This window comes from Cupressus sempervirens, chromosome 8 (genome assembly GCF_028749045.1).
Source record: "Cupressus sempervirens isolate cs-2001-9-10 chromosome 8, ASM2874904v1, whole genome shotgun sequence".
Classification (NCBI taxonomy): domain Eukaryota; kingdom Viridiplantae; phylum Streptophyta; class Pinopsida; order Cupressales; family Cupressaceae; genus Cupressus; species Cupressus sempervirens.
Window position 1 is genome coordinate 136,120,777 of NC_143125.1, and position 19,668 is coordinate 136,140,444.

Consider the following 19,668-nt stretch of genomic DNA (forward strand, 5'->3'; position numbering starts at 1 on the left):
CTCTTATCCAATTGTTTTTAGCCAGATGAAGATGCTCCTCCTAATCCACAGTGTAGCCTCCTTTTTAATGCTCTCTTACATCCATCATAATAAAAGTACTGAAATGTGGACCCCTTTTCACGAGGACTCGAATGTTACAAAATATTAAAATTACTAAATAATTACATTGTTACAAGAATTTGCGAGCTGCACAACACCTAATCCTAACAACTACTGATCTCAACTAAAAGAAGAAAGCCAAGGATAAAGCTAGCTGGTTCACTTTGCTTGGTCTAACAAGAAACAAGGTAAATGACAACACCTAGTACTAAAAGGTATTTATATCCGCATAAAGAAGCAGCCCAAAGATAAACCAAGCCGGTTCACTTCACTTGCTCTTACAGAAGCCGAGCAATATAAAGATTTGACTGGGAAAGACTCATACTTCTTCCATTCTATCTTAAATCATCCGCTAAGCAAAAACATGATACTTAAGTTTTCCCCACAATGATTAGTTTGCATCAACTTCCAATATTTAAACATCATCCTTTGTTAATGGAAGAAGAAATATATATTGAGGAAGTTTAATGTCAAATTCCCTAAATGTGATGTCCATTTGCTAAAGACAATAACGTGCATATTAGATTAGTGACACTGCCCTTCCTAGAAGAGTACCAAATGATGCTAATGTAAATTTCACTTCTTCCCAGAACCGATCCAACAGTTGACAGCATTAACCGTCTGCCGTTAATGTTTTCAATGTGTTTTCTGCTTCTTCAGAACCTAAGCATAAAGTACAGTTCTCAGGCATTGACAATTACTTAGTTGTGGACTTCTTTATCTTAATTTGGAACCGGTTTCAAAGGGGTTGAAATATTAAGACATTGTACTATTCGACTTTTCCATTTAGTCTCCAATTATTGGGAAATACCCTTGAGAAGACCTTTTAAAATTATTAGTTCTTGGTCATCCCTTAAATATTACAAAACCAACACAAAGATATAAGCATTTATTATAGAAATTCATTGCTATTAGGAAGTTGGTCTCATTAGTGAGTTCCTAGGACATATATTAGCCACTGCAATGAAATTTATCTTGCCTGCTACAAGTACTGTACTTAATGATTTCAAATATACAACTACCAAAACAAATGCAATAAATTATGATTAGTAAATCACAATACAAAATGGATTTGTAGATTTCCTCTGCGAGCATGTGCATAAATTATACTTCTATTGTTTACTCATGTTTACCGTAAAAAAATGATAGGATTGGCAATACCTGCATCTCCTCTAGTGGAATATATCTAACAAGGCCACTGACAACAGTTCGTGGAGAAGATTCTCCAACATCAATCTCTTCCACATACAACGAATCTGCATCTGGATGCTTTTGTGCTTTGGTGATAAGGCCCACTCGGATATCAATTCTTGCTATTGAAACTGGGACATCTTTCACTGCTGACATATTTTTTCCTTTTGCTGCTTCTGTTTTTTTAGGTTGTTGTGCTCCTTTCTTCGTCACTTCTGTTCTTGCATATTTAAAACAACAGAAAATCCGATCATGCAATCACTAAAGCATCATATTAGCTGCTCAAAATGAATTATAATAAATTTAATAGCAATATTACAAAACTTATTAAGATACTGATAAAATATGTCAGGAGTAAAACCAATCCAGATGTAGTTTACTTCTTGGTGTCTGTAACAAACAATAAAATATTGTTTAATAGACAGGAGAGTAGACTTAGAATTCCATTCAAGCATTTTCTGTCCAGTTTAAAAGTTCTTTGACTTTTAATACCTTGGCAATTTCTCTATTACTTCGACAACGGTTTAATTATTGATTGTTTGTGATAAGTTTCCAGGTGGCCCTTACTGCCATACTTTGTACAGGACAACATAAAAAACTCATGCATAGTAAAAAGCCTAGTTACCGGATTCGTCACTTTACCCTCGGATTCGGATTCGGCTCCGATTTGGATCCGGATCCACATATGGATCCTTGAGGATCCGGGCAGGATCCGGATCCACAGGAAGGATTACGGATCCAACCCGGATCCGCGTGAATCCACAGCAGGGTCATAAAGAAATTGCAAAAAAGTGGGCCCAGCCTCATTTTAAAATTTATTTTTTTTCTAAAGGCCCTGAACCCTATAAATGACCCTCTAAATCACAATGCAAGTTCATTTACTATCTATTTTGCTCTCTCATACTTGCTAGTTTGAAGTAAAGAGCTTGGATTCAAAGGAGATCAGTTGTGAAGCTCCAAATACATTGCAAGAAGTGTTTAAGGTATGCATTTCAACCATAATTTTGAGTTCTTTCATAGATTATTGATTTATTTTTAATTTTCCAAATTTTCAAAGTTTTGTGTAAGTGTGAAACATGGTTTTCTTTCATTTTTTTCTCTAGATTGCAAGAATAGAACAATGGGTAGTCAAGGCTTAGTGGGTGGGGGTGGGGTTACATCACCAAGCTTCAAAATTGATAAGGGGTCTCCTTTATAGAGACACACAACAAGAATTGCACAATGTGCTGGGGGTGGGGCATACATATGGAAATGTAATTTTTACAACATACAACATAGAAGCTCCTATTCCCGAGTGAAACTACATTTGTTGGGCCCTACGGATGAAGGAATTAACATGTGTATGGGTAGTGATAAAAAGGGATTACCTGCTGCACAAATAGCAGCATTAGCAAAAGAGCAAGAGGATGCTGATAGAGCAGTTGCAAAAGCAAAACATGGTGCTTCCAAAAGAACAAATTTGCCAACACCATCATCCAATCAAACAAACACAAGAACACATCCTTTTTTGCCTGTGCCAACTACAAATGATGAAGATGAAGACCCATCTCCACTCACCCGCAAGAGAGGCCCACTAGATAGGGCATTCCAAAATGAAAAGAGAGACATTGCTGATCACAAAATTGGACGTTGTTTAATTGCAAATGGTGTTTCATTTAATTTTGTGAAATCACCTTATTTTAGGGAGATGGTGGAAGCAGTTAATGATGCACCCCACGGTTACAAACCACTTGGTTATGAGAAATTGCGCACTACCATATTACATGATGAGAGGAAGTATGTAGAGGCTCAACTTCAACCAATAAAAGATTTTTGGGTTCAATGGGGTGTGTCTATTATTTCGGATGGGTGGAAGATTGTAGAAACCGTCCATTGATCAATGTTATTGATGTATGCCCTAAGGAGGCAATGTTCTTAAAGGCAGTTGATTGTGAAGGGCAAGTGAAAGTGCAGAATTTATTTCACGCATTCTCATTGATGCTATAGAGTCAGTGGGTCCTGATAATGTTGTCCAAGTGGTCACGAAGTGCCCTATCACAATAACTCAATGGTAAGAATGAGGAGATAATGTTCAGGTCCAATCCCTGCCATAACCTAAATATTTGCCTTGCGAGGAGGACTCGTAACTGACTTTCCATCCTTCTTAAAACCTGTGGGTTTATCTTTGTCTATGTTGTTTGATTTTGAGTTTCAGTTTGTTTTAGTAATGTTACTTTTATGTGGATTTCATTATGTGATTTATTTGGTAAAAGATTTAATTATAATATTTTAGTTAGTCATATAATATTTATTAAATATTATATGACTAACTAAAATATTATAATTAAATATTTTAACAAATAAATCACATAGAAAAATTCAAATGCAAAAGTTTGCAGGGCTGCAGGGATAATTGTAGAGTCTAGATATGATCATATCTTTTGGACACCATGCACCGTCCACTCTCTCAATTTAGTAATGAAAGTAATTGGCACCGAAATAGATTTGGTGAAAAGGATATACGAGGAAGGTGAAGAGATTCAAATGTTTGTGACAAATCACCACATGTCAAGCAATTTTTAGGAGTTTCTCGGACTTGGAGTTATTGAAGGTAAATTTGTATATTTATTAATAATTGAATATTATTGGATTCCATAATTATTAATTTTTGTTGTTGTTTACATTAACATGTTTTAAATTTTAAATGTATTACTAACTTGAGTTTGATATGTTCTTAGGTTGCTGAAACCCGCTTTGCCTCTCACACAATCGTCTTGAGACGACTTGTGAAGGTAAAAGAAGCATTGAAACAGATGGTCATTAGCCCCCAATGGGGCATTTGGAAGAATTCCAATACAGCAAGGGCCATAAATGTGAGAAGAATGATACTAGATGAGGATTGGTGGGGTCTTGTGAGTTATGTGTTGGAAATCACCGATCCAATAATGGCAATGCTTCGCTTCGTAGACAGTGATGAGCCATGCCTTGACATTTATGATTCCATGGATAGTATGCTGGAAAAAATTAAAATGGTAAGTTTTACGCTCTTTTACAATTTGAATTTTTTATTTGAGAGATATCTAAATTCTTAAGTTTAAATTGACATATTCACTTATTATAATTATTATTCATATTTCATATCCTAGGTCATACAGAGGAGGGAGAATGATCCTGAGGACACCCTTTACAAGGTGAAAAAAATTGTTCATCATCGATGGAACAAGATGACCACACCTTTGCACCTCCTTGCATATGCGTTATCCCCAAGGTACTGTAGTTCTTATCAAATGCTTGTGCTTATTTTATCCAATGTTTGTGCTATTGATATTTGACAGTGTTCAATTGTCTTTTGTTATCCCCAAGTACTATACTGCAGAGGTACTTCACCTTCTAGGTAGAGTGCCACCATTTAGAGATGCCGAGGTTGCAAATGGGTATAAGAAGGCACTAGCTAAGATATTCCAAGATCCAGAGATTGGGGCAATTGTGAGGAGTGAATTTGCTGCCTTCAACTCAGGTGAGGATTTCCTCCCTATTGCCATAGCAGACCAAAGCAGGATGGGTGCCATCAAATGGTGGTACCTTCATGGGCAAGCCTTCACGTACCTCCAACCTCTTGCATAAAGGTCCCATCCCAAGTAAGTTTGTAAAATTAAGCTTAAGGTTAACACTCTCAATTCCTTGAATTTATTATTTAATTACTTTATCTTGATTGTTGTATTGATAATTTTTAATTTCTCTTTAGGTTGCTAGCTCTTCTACAGCTGAGCAGAATTGAAGTACTTACTCTTTTATCCACTCAGTCAAACACAACTAGTTGGCTCCAAAAAAATCAGAAGACCTTGTGTTCTGTCACAACAATTTGCGCTTGTTGTCACGGAAGGATCCTAAGTACAAGAAGGGGCCTAAAAAGCTTTGGGATGTAGCACCCGAGACTCCTGATTTAGATATGACCATCCGGGATCTTGCTAGATCCACTTTGATTGATGTGGATGATGAGGAGGAGGATTATGAGTTAACAATCCCCTCTACTAGTACTACTGGTGGTTTGGATTCCTCTACTGATACAGATGCAGTACTTGCAGCTCATCAGTACCCCTCTGATGTGGATTTTCTTGAAAATCAATTTGATGATTAAATCAAAAACTTTTAGTCTTGACTCTTGACTCTTTTATGAGTAAATCATGTTACAAACTTTAAGTTTAATGATCTATATTTTGAATGTTACAAACTTTCACTTTCAGTAATTCAATGTTAATGTGTTGATTTTCTTTATAATCATGAAAATAGATTAATTATCAATGTCATTGATCAAGTATACTAGATTCATAGATGCATACTATGAAATGATTTAGTTTTAGAATTATGTATATTTCTCTTATTTTTTAGTATATATAATGCATATTTATATATATATATATATATATATATATATATATATATATATATATATATATATATATATATATATATATATATATATATATATATATATATATATGCACGAATCCTCCCCGAATCCACGGATCCGATTCCGTGCCCGAATCAGATTCGTGTCACGAATCGGCAACTATGGTAAAAAGAGACCATACGCTCTAGGTATTATGTAAAACAAATGAAAAGTAATGATATTTGTCAGCTCTGAGACTGATATGGCTTGGGCTTTTCCAAGATCTGACTGTTGAAATAGAATTCTCTCCTAATGCTCATCAGACTTGATTGACACATCAAGAACCAGATGTCCAGTTCATTTGACTTGTTTCCAGTTACACTGTCTATATATAATATAACTAATAATTTATTCGAAAATATCAGCTTCAGAAACCAAATCTTAAAATACTGTCACATCCACTTCAATCCATAGCTGTGTTTGTCTGTTGGCAGCTTAGCTGCAGCAAGTATGAAGTTACTTTCAGTTTTTAATTAGATTTTTTTGTGTTTGAACTTTAGAATAAATGTCTGCATGTTGGTGTCTTCCAATTGAACAGTATTTGAGTCTCAGTGAGAGTAGCTGAATTGGTGTTGATTTCATAACTGTCTGTGCCTGTCATTCAGTTAGAACTGTAATGGACTGATTTACAAGGGTGTGTGGTTAGTTAATTAGAAGTTATCTTTCAATTAGAATCAGTTAAATAAGGAATGAATTTTCTAGTTAGCTGTCATCAATTTTGAAAGGCCCATAATTGCAGAAGCAAATCCATATAATGTCCTGGATTGGGGAGGGATCCACATGAGATTTGAAAAGAAAAAGTATATCCATTTGCTATGCTGAATATTGTGTTTTAGCAGCTGTGGCCTGGAGACGAGACCCTTCCAATGCAGATGCCAGGCTTCTTGAGGATGAAGACCCTTGCACAGCAGCTGCGCATACAGACTGACATCTGGAATACCAGCAATGTCTAGATCTCGTGAGGCAGCTTTTGTAAGCTGTCTTGCTTGATGAACATCTGTATCCTTAAATCGTGTTTTGAAGAAATATAGAATCTTCAAAACTATTAGTTTCTGTGGTATTTCTGAATTTGTTGTTCCATATGTTTTCGTTCAGATCTTTACATACTGTAGATGATGGTGAAAGTTTGCAACAAAGGATGAAGTCCACAACAATGAAATATCACAAACGAAGATGGTGAGAAGCTGTTGTGAAGAAGTCCACAAGAATGCAATGTCCATATAATGCAAAATGTGTGCAGGAAAATAAGCTAGATCCTTCATCCCTTGGTTGAAAAACATGCCAAACGGAAACTTGACAGATTAGCATAATTTTACTTCAAATTCATTTCTTTTTACAAAACTCTGGGTGAGCTACTGGGTGAATTTATTGAATAATGACAAATCATATGCTCTGACCCAGGCAATATCAGGACCTCAACTATTATAAAGTGTTCAAGTTAATGCGTTTTCATTGTGAAACCTGTTATATATTGGAAAATTCAGTTTGGTACATTACACTAAAGCACAACACATTCTTAAAACCAAGCCTATGCTAAGCCTAGATGTGCTTTAAGCAAGGTTGCAAGGGGACGGGGGTACTTGGGTGGTACGGGTACAGCTACAGCTATTTTTCAAAATAGGGGATGGGGGTACTTGGGTATGTCAAACATTTTTTTAAATATAATTTAATATTTACAGAAAATCTGACAATATGAGTCTTGATAGTGGTTTTTCAAAATGAGAACAGTGATAAAGTTTGCAGATGTAATGCATTATTTTCAATTTCAGATTTGCAATATGTTTGTGAACAGCAGTAATAATATATGATAAATGTTTAAATGCTTAACAGGTAAGGCAGACTCTAAACATGAACAAGAAGATCATAAATCATATAACAATGACATATTGCAAATGATAAACTTCTGACTCGTAATCAGAATTGTATCAAAGTTTTAAACTGATTACATATTGAATTAAGCTTGATAAACAATAAGCTGATGTTGAGAAATGAGGATCGCTTGCAGATGTAATTGCATTGCCTATACGGTATATGCTTTTCAATTGCATCAATCTCCTCTTATATGTATTGTAAATAACACATGGAGAGACATGTCTTCTCATGAGACATGTCTATCCATTATTATTATACAATAACAAATATATATAGTATCTCATACATTGTGTGTATATATATATATATATATTACACTTATATATGTATATTTACAGGTTTAACCGACTGAAGCTACTAAACATTAACACTCCCTCTTAGCTAGGGAGGATAAACATGACCATATATTACCTCAATGTAATATATAGATTTTAGGAGTAATGGCCTCTTGAATGTCAACTCGTTTGACATTCACCACATACTCTTTGAGCAATGGCCTCCTGAATGTCAAGCAGCAAGATATTCACCAAGTACTGTAAGTAATGGTCTCAAGAATGTCAACTCATTTGATATTCACCAAATACTCTGTGTAATGGCCTCTTGAACATCGATTTGCATAACATTCACAATGTACTCAAAATGTTCATAAGGTAGGTGTACACGCATTCTCATAATGCTACCATATAAACATCCATCATGCAAGGTATAATCTAATATGATCTTCATAGACATCATAAGATATCCATCATAATAGAAAATTTAAGTTATTGTAAGATCGTCACCTTTTAATAACTTCTGCAATTTCAAGTGATGATCATTTGGAAGTCGTCACTTCCTCATGATGTACACAGGGGTTAGGCCCATCACATAGTCACAAGGTATATATGAATTATAGTCCTCTTGATTACTACAATTTATTACTGGAGAATCCATCTCAACATGGTTTACTCCCTCTGAATCAATATGACCGAGATCACTAAAGGTTGATTGAATCAGATCCTCTATTGGCTCCCTCTCTTTCAAGGTTACTTGAACTACCAGTCTCCCTTTGAATCTCAATCTCTCTTTTCCTACAAGAACATTCTTAGAGGAAAAGATCACAACAAACATCTGTTATAGTACGCATACAAAAAATTAGAGAGACTAATATAGTAAATGAATCTACATCATAATGTAAATGAATCTACATCATAATATAAGACCATTCCATTAGATATAAATAAATATATAGTTTGAGAATATATGCATATATTCAATCTTATATATACACTTTAATCTATATTTTCAACATATTATTTGTTTATTAATGCCACAAAATAATCTAAGATGATCAATTTCCCAATTTATATTCACTTATATTCATAAGAAATAAACAATTAATACTTACCTCAACAAATAAAACATCTAAATACCTTTACTACATTATGGAAAGTTGTCATCCTATTCACATTTATGTTCCTTTATCATGCTACTTTCCATTTCTTCTACCCTTCCATAGTGTGCTCATGCTTGGGTGGGTTCACCATTACCACTAGGCACATGAATTTCTTAATCTTCTTTTTGAACTCATTCGATCAATTTAATATATTTTCTTTATATATCTTTCCTTATGAGTTGGTGGGCACATTGGGGGTGTAAAAGGTTTTGGGTTATTGCACAATCGATATGGTGGAATCAACATGGGACATCGCCTTACAAGTCAGGTCCCAACTGTAATTATCTAGTTCACTTTCGCATGGAATGATCGTTGCATTTCTACCATAGAAAACTAATCATTGATGATTATTCTTGTTGGCTTTTGAATAACATGCCACAATCGTTACATTTCAAGTATTGAATATTTTTTTTTGTGTTTTTTGTACTATATAAACTCTCTTATGTCTCCTTATATTCAAGACTACATTCCTCTTTAAATCTTAATATCTTTAATTCATTCGATGAACATCATTTCTGCCATGATAAGAACTTAGGAACGAAATCAGAATACGCAATGTCCTCATCAATAACTTATGTTGTATTGTACTCAGATAAACATGTTTGAATACTATTAACGCTGCTATTAAATCCTCATCACTTGATGTTCACATAGACTTCAAAGTCGATGTTCTTCTCCTATACATCGTTGTAATACTAACACCATTCTAGTCACTAAACATATAAACTTCCAAACCCACGTGATCATCATTGCTTCTTAGATATATCCATCACAATATGCGCTCATTTGCCATTGAAGTGAAAGCAACTTTCAATTAGATCGGTCTTTTTTGTTTTAAATTTATTTACATCTGCAAGTAAGGCTCTGATACCATGTTGAGAAATGAGGATCGCTTGCAGATGTAATTGCATTACCTTTAAGGTATATGCTTTTCAATTGCATCAATCTCCTCTTATATGTATTGTAAATGACACATGGAGAGATATGTCTTCTCACAATAACAAATATATATAGTATCTCATATATTAAATATATAATTAATATACATTCATATATATATATATATGATACACTTGTATATGTATATTTATAGGTTTAACCAACCGAAGCTACTAAACATTAACAGCTTATACGCAAACAAAAAACCGAAACAAAAATCAGAAATCTTAATCAAGGTCCTCAGCAATGATTCACTCCATTGAGTACCTGATACTTGGGTACGTGCACCCATGCAACCTAGCCTTTAAGTGAAATTCGATCCAAGTGGATGATCAAAAGTTAAGTGGTTGTGAATATCTTTCATGCTTCAAGTAAAGTAAAGGAATAACCACATCTTAGGCCATCATATCTACCATCCCCACATGGTTGAAAGATGAATGCTCACAATGACTGGCGTGACCATCCCCAATCAAGAGAAGGAACCTTCTCCAAGCATAAGTCCCCATTCAATGATCAATCTCAATAATCACATGCAGATTCTAAGAGGGCATTGAAGATTTCAAGGGGCATGAGTAATCTGTTCTAGGAGGAAATAAACAAATTTGGTCAAAGATTACCTATGGAGAGCTGCATTTCACCTTCAATAAGACTGATGACAGTCTGCCTTACGAGGTTTCATATATGTACACAAAGAGAAGCAAGAATTTTGGTTCGGTGTCTCTTGTGACCTTTACATAAGATCGCCCCATTGCAAATGCGGACCCCCTCTTGTGCTAGGCAGTAGAGAAGTTAGTTGGCATTAGTTTGGTGGAAATTTCAAAGTTCTCCGGGTAATAAGCTAGATTCAAGCAGCTCATGGTGCAAGATTTGTCCAATTGAGAGTTGAACCATATAAGGGACGTGATGCAAGAGCACCCTTGGGTCATTGGCAATCTTGCATCACCCAAAAATATTTCCTTTCAGTTTACCTGTTGACTGTTCATTTGGACAGTTTTCATGTTGTTTTAGCTTGTGACCAATCTAGTTGGCTCATTTTCTTATGTGATCCTTATGGCATGGCCTAGGCATCTTGGAGATCCTATGCCTAGATTTGCATCTTGCTTCGATGTTTCTAAATGAAGTTATTGTAAGATTGGTCTAGTCCTATACTCACTTTCATGTTCTAACAAAGTGGCAAGTTTTGGCTTGCAATGAAGATTCACGGCATGTGATACATTATGGTGCAATGTTCTATGTTGAAATATATTTCATTGACCCTCTTGTGTGTTCACACAGCACAATGTATTCATTTGGGGTTACTCTTATGGATTTGAGTCCTAACCTGTCTGCTTGTAATATGTTTCCTCTTTGTCGTGGAAATTATTGATCAGATAAGTTGACTTGTGGCTGGCAATCTTGTATATAAGTAGGGTAATGGTTCTTATTTTAGGAGTAAAAGGTAGTGGATGAAGTGGCATGTGGTATCAGAGTTGGTTTTGCTGGTTTATTGATTGTCGGTGGCTGCAAGCACTTGGAATCTTGTGGCTTGACTTACATCTCTATAGTTGTGGAGTGGCAGAAGCTGAGGTTCTGATCTACATCAACCGGAGGTTAGTACAAGGCGGCAAGACAAGGATTGGTTGTTGGAGGATTGGAGATTGCACTTGTGAACCTAGTTTTAGGCTAGTAAAAGATCGGATCTGACCTGAAGTAGTGGTGGTTGGTCATGGAACGATTGATTGATTGATTAAGTTGATAGTTTTTTGTTACTGAACAGACCCAGTTGCTTGAGGCAGATTATTGGTTGGTAGATTGTCAATCAACTTGCCAAACCTAAGGAATTGAAAATTGGCATCTTGGTAAACATGTTGCCTAGAAGAATGAATCCTAGAAGACGAGCACATGATGGAGAATTTTAGAAATGAGATAACAACTAAGCTCTGGAATGCTTTGGTTAGGGCTAGAACAAACCCTAAGACTGAAGATGAACTTGAAGATCTTGAGACAACTATTGAGATTCCTACTAAAGAGGAAAGATTGTTGACAGTTATGGTAGAAATGGGTAAGAATCATAGAATTGATGTTACATGCTTTTCAGGTTGTTTACATCCAGAGGGATTAATAGATTGAATTAAAGAACTAGAAGGTTACTTTGATCTTGAAGATGTTAAAGGATCCAGAGAGAGTTAGGTTAGCACAAACTAAGTGCCTTATGCTAGAAAGAATTACAGACAAACAAAGAAGATAATGGTGAACCTAAGATAACCAAATGAGAGGTTATGGCTTCTAGCCTTAAGGCTAAGCTCATAATGAACGACTATGGACTAGAACTATTTAAGAGGTTATAAAATGTGAAGCAAAAGAAACGCCCCCCAACAATAGAACTGGAGTCCTACAATAATATACAGGCTAGACTAACCCCCTACATGCTGACGCATACCGGATAAGAACTTACTTCAGAAAACAAATGGGATTGGAAAGGCCGTCGTCAACGTAGACAATGCAGTAGCTTTGGTTGGAGCAAACCCCAAAATGGCAGCAGATTCAAATGTAGGGGTGGTGGTGGTGCAGAGTAAAACCAAATAAAAGAGCATAGACAGCAGCTTGGCCCCAGTTTAGGTGAAAGGCCAAGCTGCTGGCACGGAGAATGGGTTCCCTAAAATTCTATGGTTCATTAATCAGCTCTTAGAAGAACCCTACTATTCTAGCTCCTTGATCTAACAGTGAAAAAGTTACCAAGGAGTTCTACAGTATGACAATCAGGTCGAGTTCTACAGTATGACAATCAGGTCCAAGCACTGAGAGTCATCCAAGGAGAAAGTGGCTAGATATGATCGAAGACTTAATATTCAAGATGAGTAAGAATGTTGAGGATTAGTACAATTAAGTACGCCTATCCATATGCCCTAAAGGCAAAAGATAAATTGAAGAGAAGTTACCCCTAAGGTTACGGATAAACCAATTGTTGATAAAGGCAAAGATAAACTTGCAATTGAAGAACCTGATCGGAAGATTCGGGAAAGGAGTAGAAGCTACAAAGAATTTAAAGTTACTTGTTTCAAATGTGGGAATATTGGTCATAGAGCTTTCCAATGTTCGATTGTTTCCAGCAAGGGTAAACAAAACCTAGTGGCACACGAGGAACAAGCACAGAAGAATGAACTTGTCAAAAGAGAAGTTGCAATTGAGATGGGACAATCTCTGATGTTAGAGATTTGTTGAATATTTACATCAACAATAGTAAGAGTGGTCATGTGCAAAATTGAAGCGATTATTTTTCTTCTGATGGAGAAGACAAGTGGGTGAAGAATGAGCACGCAATCTACATTTTGAATCTTGCAGTGTTTATAAAATTCCTTTTATGGAACATCTTCTATTCACTTGGGGTGTTTGATGTAGGAGCATCCTTGGATCGTTGGCAATCTTGAATCACCCGAAAATATTTCCTTTCAATTTATCTATTTACTCTTCATTTGGACAATTTTCCTATTGTTATAGCTTGCAATCGATCTAGTTGGCTCATTTGCTTATGTGATCCTTATGGCTGGCCTAGGCATCTTGAAGATCCTATGTCTAGCTTGGCATCTTGTTCCAATGTTTCTTGATGAAGTTATCTTATGATTGGTTCAATCTTATACTAGATTTTTTGATCTAACGATTAGGGTGGCAAATTTTGGCTAATGATGGAGATTTACGGCATGCTATGCGTAGTGGCTCATTGTTCTATGTAGTAACATGTTTCATCGAACCTCTTGTATATTTGCATGGCACAATGTGTTTATTTGGGGTTGTTCTTATGGATATGGGTCCTGACTACATTTGTTCGTAATACATTTCCTTTGTCATGGAATTTGATCGAATAAGCCAACTTGTTGTTGGCGATTTTGTATATAAGTAGAGTAGTGGTTCTTGTTTGAGGAGTGAAAGGTAGTAGAATAAGTGGCCTGTATACTACATGATTAGGAGGTAGAATAGATCTAGGAAGCAACTAGGATAATTTTGGTTTGTTTGTGATTTCATAGTTTTAAGGGATGATCAACTGCAAACTTGTAGCAATTGTATCTACATTTGTAATGTCGAATTGATGATAATCTAGTGATGCTTCTTCCAAGTGTGTTTATTGCATGTTAGTTTGTTTGGCCTTTTCTATTGTTGCATATTGTTGCTACGAGGTTGGACATCTCCTTTGGGGATCTACTATCCTTGGCTTCATCAAGAAGAGAGCTAGCTAGGCGTCCATCACTTAGAATTTAAAGGGTGGAGGTGAGCCTTAGTTGATGATTTGACATGAAAAGATTTGTAGGATGGATTTCAAGTAAGTTATGGTATTTAAGAGAGATTGAATCTGACTTGGAAAGTTAGGATTTGATGAGAAAAGAGAAAGCATGAAGACGAGGATTGAAAGTCTATGAAAATCAATATGAGGAAATCAAAATATAAAATCTTTTTCCTCCCTAATTGGGTTGGCTCAAACTAAGAATCACATCCTTTGGATCTTGGTCGTCTGTAAAAGGCGGATGGTGAGATTCATTTCACCATAGATGGAAAACTCGCCGAGTACTTGGCGAGTTTTTAAAACTCGCCGAGTACTTGGCGAGTTTTTAAAACTTTCCGAGTTTCCTAGCTCGGTGAGTTTTTCACCAGTTAACTCGCTGATTTAAAAAGTCGGCAGTCTGGTAAAAACTCGCCGATTTCGGCAAAAACTCGCGATTTACTGGTGAAAGTTTGCCTGCGGCCTGTGACGGGTTAAAGCGGCAGTAAGTGTGTTTTTTCTCATTATTTCTTGTATTTGCATTGTTTAGAGCCTTGAGAAGTGAAGAGAAGAAGGTTTGGAGGCATTCTTGGCTGATTGCAAGTGATTCAAGGCAGATTTGAGTGGATTGTAGAGGATTTTAACCGATTTTAGAAGACAAATTTCTTTCCAGGTATGTTCATCTTATCATAGTTTGAAAACTTTTTATAGTTTTATAACAAATGTTCTTTTGTTTTTGTTGTTGTTTGTAAATGTTTTCAAAACATTTAAAATCATTTTGAATCATTTGAAACCCTAGCTTCTAAGGATATGGTTGAAGTTTGTTGTTTGCTAAGGATATGGTTGAAGTTTGAAGTTTGAATCATTTGAAACCCTAGCTTCTAAGTTCTAACTTTGTTTATTCATTTTTCTATATATTTATGTGTAGGGCAGCGGTCAACCATTAAAAAAATGACAAACCGGCAAGAAGAGTGGCCACAAACACCATGCCCATTTGGATATATAGGCACTCGGCCTAAAAATGCAAGAGATAAGGCATGGCAGTATGCCTATGAAGCTCCAAATGATGTTGAGAAGGTGATATGCATTCCCTGTGAGAGAATTATTTCTGGAGGCATAAACCGCCTCAAATACCACCTTGCAGGCATAAAGAAACATGACTCAAATCCTTGTCTCAAGGTAACTGATGAAGAAAAAAGATTCATCAATGCCCTACTTGCAGCTGCTGAAGAGAAAAAATTGAATAGGGAGAGGGCAAAATTAGCTATGAGGGCAGCCATAGCTGAATCTGAAGGAGCTCCTTTTGATATGCAAAAGGAAGAAGAAGCACTTGAGAACATACCAAGATCTCTTCGTGGCCCACGGATCCGCAAACAAAATTTCTCTTTTACCGATTCCACTTCTTCTACATCTCCTACTTCTTCATCATCACCATCCGGATCCCCATCATGGATAGGGGGTTATTTTGTGCCCAGGAACACATCTGGAGCACAGCCATCATTAGAGGGCACTGCATGGTTTAAGGAGGTGCATGAGCAAACTGATATTGCAGCATCTGATTTTTGGTTTTTCAACAATATCTCAATGAATGCCGTTGATAGTCCCTATTGGGTCAATATGGTGAATGCAATGACAATATCAGGCAAAGGGTACAAGCCGCCTATAATATGAGTGGAAGGTTATTATTTTACTATTTAGTAATTGTAAATAATTGTGATTCACTTTAGTTCATTGTTATATTTTAAATATTAATTGTTATAACTTATTTCCTAATTTTTTACTAACACTTACACTTTATTTAATATTACACCTAAATTTTGTAGGTTGCTTGACAAAGCAGTTGGTAGGGCAACATTGTTGATAGAAGACCAAAAGAAAGGGTGGAAGAAGTATGGTTGCACCATTTTATCTGATGGGTGGACAAATGGAAGAAGTAGAACCATTATTAACTTCTTGGTTGCTTGCAAAGATGATGTGGTGTTTTGGAAATCTATCGATGCCTCCAACAAAGTGAAAAATGCAGCCACATTGGCTTTAATGTTGGAGAATGTTGTCATGGAGGTGGGAATAAAGAATGTGGTGCAAATAATCACAAATAATGCAGCAGCATATGTGGCAGCAGGTAGATTTAATTTTTTATATTTGAATCAATATGAATCATGAATGTAATGCTATGGTATTATTCAATTTAGATTTGATGTAATTTGTAAATACTAAATATGGAAAGTTTGTTACTGATTATTGATTTTTTGCTAATCTTTTAGGTAGAATCCTCCAAGAGAGGCATCCCACACTTTCTTGGTCACCTTGTGCAGCATATGTCCTTGACCTTCTTTTGGAGGACATAGGAAAACTTGATTGGGTGAGTCCAGTTGTGGAAGATGCTAGGCGAGTCACGAAATATATCTATAATCACCCATGGGTTCTCAATTTGATGAGAAAAGTCACTAAAGGCAAAGATTTTATGAGACCTGCTATGACAAGGTTTGCAACGGTCTTCTTGATGTTGCAAAGTATTCTGGACCACGTATTGGCTTTGAAGCAAATGTTTGTGTGTGCTGATTGGGTTGCTTCACCTTACTCAAAGAAGCCCGAAGGAGAGGCTGTGGCACGAATAGTCTTTGATGATAGCTTTTTTGCAAAGGCTAAGGAGATTGTGGAGGTAACTTCATTATATTTTTAGTTTATTCAAGTTTCATTATCAATTCATAACTTACTATGTTATTAACTAATTTGTATTTTTCAAATTTCAAATGTAGATGTCTCTGCCCCTAGTTCTAGTCTTGCGCATATGTGATGGGCAGCAATCCCCAGTGGGAGGTCTTTATGAGGCCATGGATAGGGCAAAAGAGGCTGTTAGAAGTTACTATCACGGGGACAGTCTCAGATTTGACCCCATTTGGGAAATAATTGACAGGAGGTGGAACAATATGCTCCACCAACCTATTCATGCAGCAAGCTACTTCCTCAATCCCAAATTCAGGTACTATGATAATTGATTGTCCTTGAAGTTGGGATTTTAATAAGTCTTTATTTTACTTTACTTTTAAGGTTGTGTAGTAAGACTTGATATCATTTTCTATTTGTTTTAAGGCTGATGATTCCTACTCAGATCCTAATGGAGAGGTCATGGAAGGTCTCTCTAAATGCATTGAGAGAATGATATCAAGTGAAGAGGAGAGAGACCTTATTGTGACCGAACAACAAATCTATGTGGAATCAAGGGGTTCGTTGTTCTCTTCTATGCTAGCAAAGAGAGCAAGATCTACTCAAGCACCAGGTAAAGCGTCAAACTTTAAAACTTTTGCTAATTGATAAGTTGTGCTTCTGATTTTTTTTTTTTTTTTTTGCTTTATAACTTTTTTAATTTTGTTTTGCAGATGCTTGGTGGGCAAGTTCGGGTGGCAATACCCCCAATTTAAGGAAATTTGCTCTCAGAGTCCTATCCCAACCTTTCAGCTCATCCCATTGTGAGCACAATTGGAGCTTATTTGAGTCCATCCATACAAAGGAAAGAAACCAGAATGACTCAAAAACGGCTTAATGACCTTGTTTATGTGCACTATAATCTTAAGTTGCGCATAAAAAAGGCACAGCTCTTAGAATTACCTTGTCCACTTGATCTAGATGAGATAGATCCTTATTTTGATTGGACAGCACAGGAGCCAAGTCCATTGTTTACACCAGATGAGATTGCTGATTTGGAGAGGCAGGCCATGGAGGTGGAGGCTGACACTAATTTTCAGTTCACTATGGATGACATTGAGGATGAGGACGAGGATGATGATGATTCAAGCGAGGATCAAGCATTACCATTAGGAGGAGATGCATCCTCTTCTAGGACACCGAGCCAATCAATAGGGACGTCGAGCGAGGGGGCACAGCCACAAAGTTCACAGTCACGCAGCTCATGCCCTATCCCAGTGCAGGGTACTTCTTCTAGGACTAGACCCCCTCACTTTCCTGCTAGTGCAAGTGGAAAGAGGAAGATGTAATTGACATTGTATTGATGTATTTAGACTTTTAGTATTTACTTCTAGTTTGACAGATTGAAACTATTTACTATTTTGCTTCCTACCATGAGCATTCCGCATAAGTATGCAATTTTGTACGCATTATGCATTTATATATATCTAAACTTTGTTTGTTTCTTTTGTATTGTCTTTAATTACCTTATTAGATGCATCTTCTAATTAAATTTTGCAAAATAAATGTATTTTTAATTAAATTTCAGCGATTTTTTAGGTTCTCGAGTTTTTCCCGAGTTTTTATTTTAAGTCGTCGAGTTTTTCCCAATTAAACTATTGGGGGCTTGGCGAGTTTTTGCATTTGGCAAGTTTTCCAACTATGCATTTCACCACCAAATCAAATCAATTCAAGATATTAACAAACAGAGGAAACCATGAGAAGGTGAATGACTACAAGAGATCTGATTATTTAGCAATTTGGGGGACGAGATCATCAAGAAGGGGTGAATTCAGGTCTAGGAACAAAAATCAAAATTAGAGGCTTGAAGAAGTCGTGAAGAAGCCTCTAATCATCAGCGTAATAGGGCTAATTTGCAGGGGACAATATTTTTATAGCAGCCACCAAGGTAAGTATTTGGAGATGGGTTTGGGAGTGTTTTGGGAAAGTCAAATTTGATTAGATTTGTGATCAGATGTTTTAAATAAAATCTTAATTTTGCTTACAAATTGAGAAATATAGATCGGATTTTAAAGGTTAGATATGCAATCTTACATAGACAACAAAGAGACGGCGCTCATAGGAATGTTCTAAGTAAGATGTTTTGAATTTCATTTTTAATTTTTACGGCCTTTAACAAAAAATTGAAATTCAATATATAATAAGAGGTCTTGTGTCCGACTCTTCACACGTATCTCACACTTTTGATATAAATATATACATCAGATGAAAAGAATTGAATACAAATATTCCCTTTTTTATCTCCTTATTACACTTCACTCTACTGACTTACCTTATGCAAATAATACATCTTTTTATATATTTTTCATTCCAAACAAACATTGTCTCTTGGCGAAGAGACGTCTCTTATGAACATCATACTCTTCTTTCATTAATTTATTTTTATTAAGAAGCCTTAATCGCACCTTTTGTCTTTATAAATTTATGATAATATCATATTGACTATAATCATATTATCTAATAAATTTTATCAATGTTTGGATTGATAATGTTTTTGTTATCGTCGATGGCTGGTCCCATTATTTTATCAAGTAGCTTAGTTGTTATTTTTAATAGTATGATATATTTGGATTACATTTTTGCCCACTTGTTAACAAAATATGTTTCATACTCATCTTCCACATCTAGTCACACCATGATATATCTGGACATTTGTTGTTGTCATAATATTGTTGTGCATAACTTCATTGTCTTTCATTTGTGTACTCTCTCATCATTCTAATACATCTTCTAATATATTTGACATTAATGACAATTTCTCCTCAA

General features: G+C 35.9%; 1 protein-coding gene across 3 annotated transcripts in view; it reads right to left on the reverse strand.

Annotated features, from left to right (window-relative positions):
• Window positions 1-19,668, reverse strand: part of LOC149541926 (methionine-tRNA ligase, putative / methionyl-tRNA synthetase, putative / MetRS) — a 49,678-nt gene that overhangs the window by 2,707 nt on the left and 27,303 nt on the right. For all 3 annotated transcript variants that reach the window (XM_089796982.1, XM_089796984.1, XM_089796985.1), the window contains exon 16: window positions 1,261-1,505. In XM_089796982.1, the coding sequence (XP_089653108.1) occupies window positions 1,261-1,505 (245 nt within the window). The remainder of the gene's footprint in view (window positions 1-1,260; window positions 1,506-19,668) is intronic.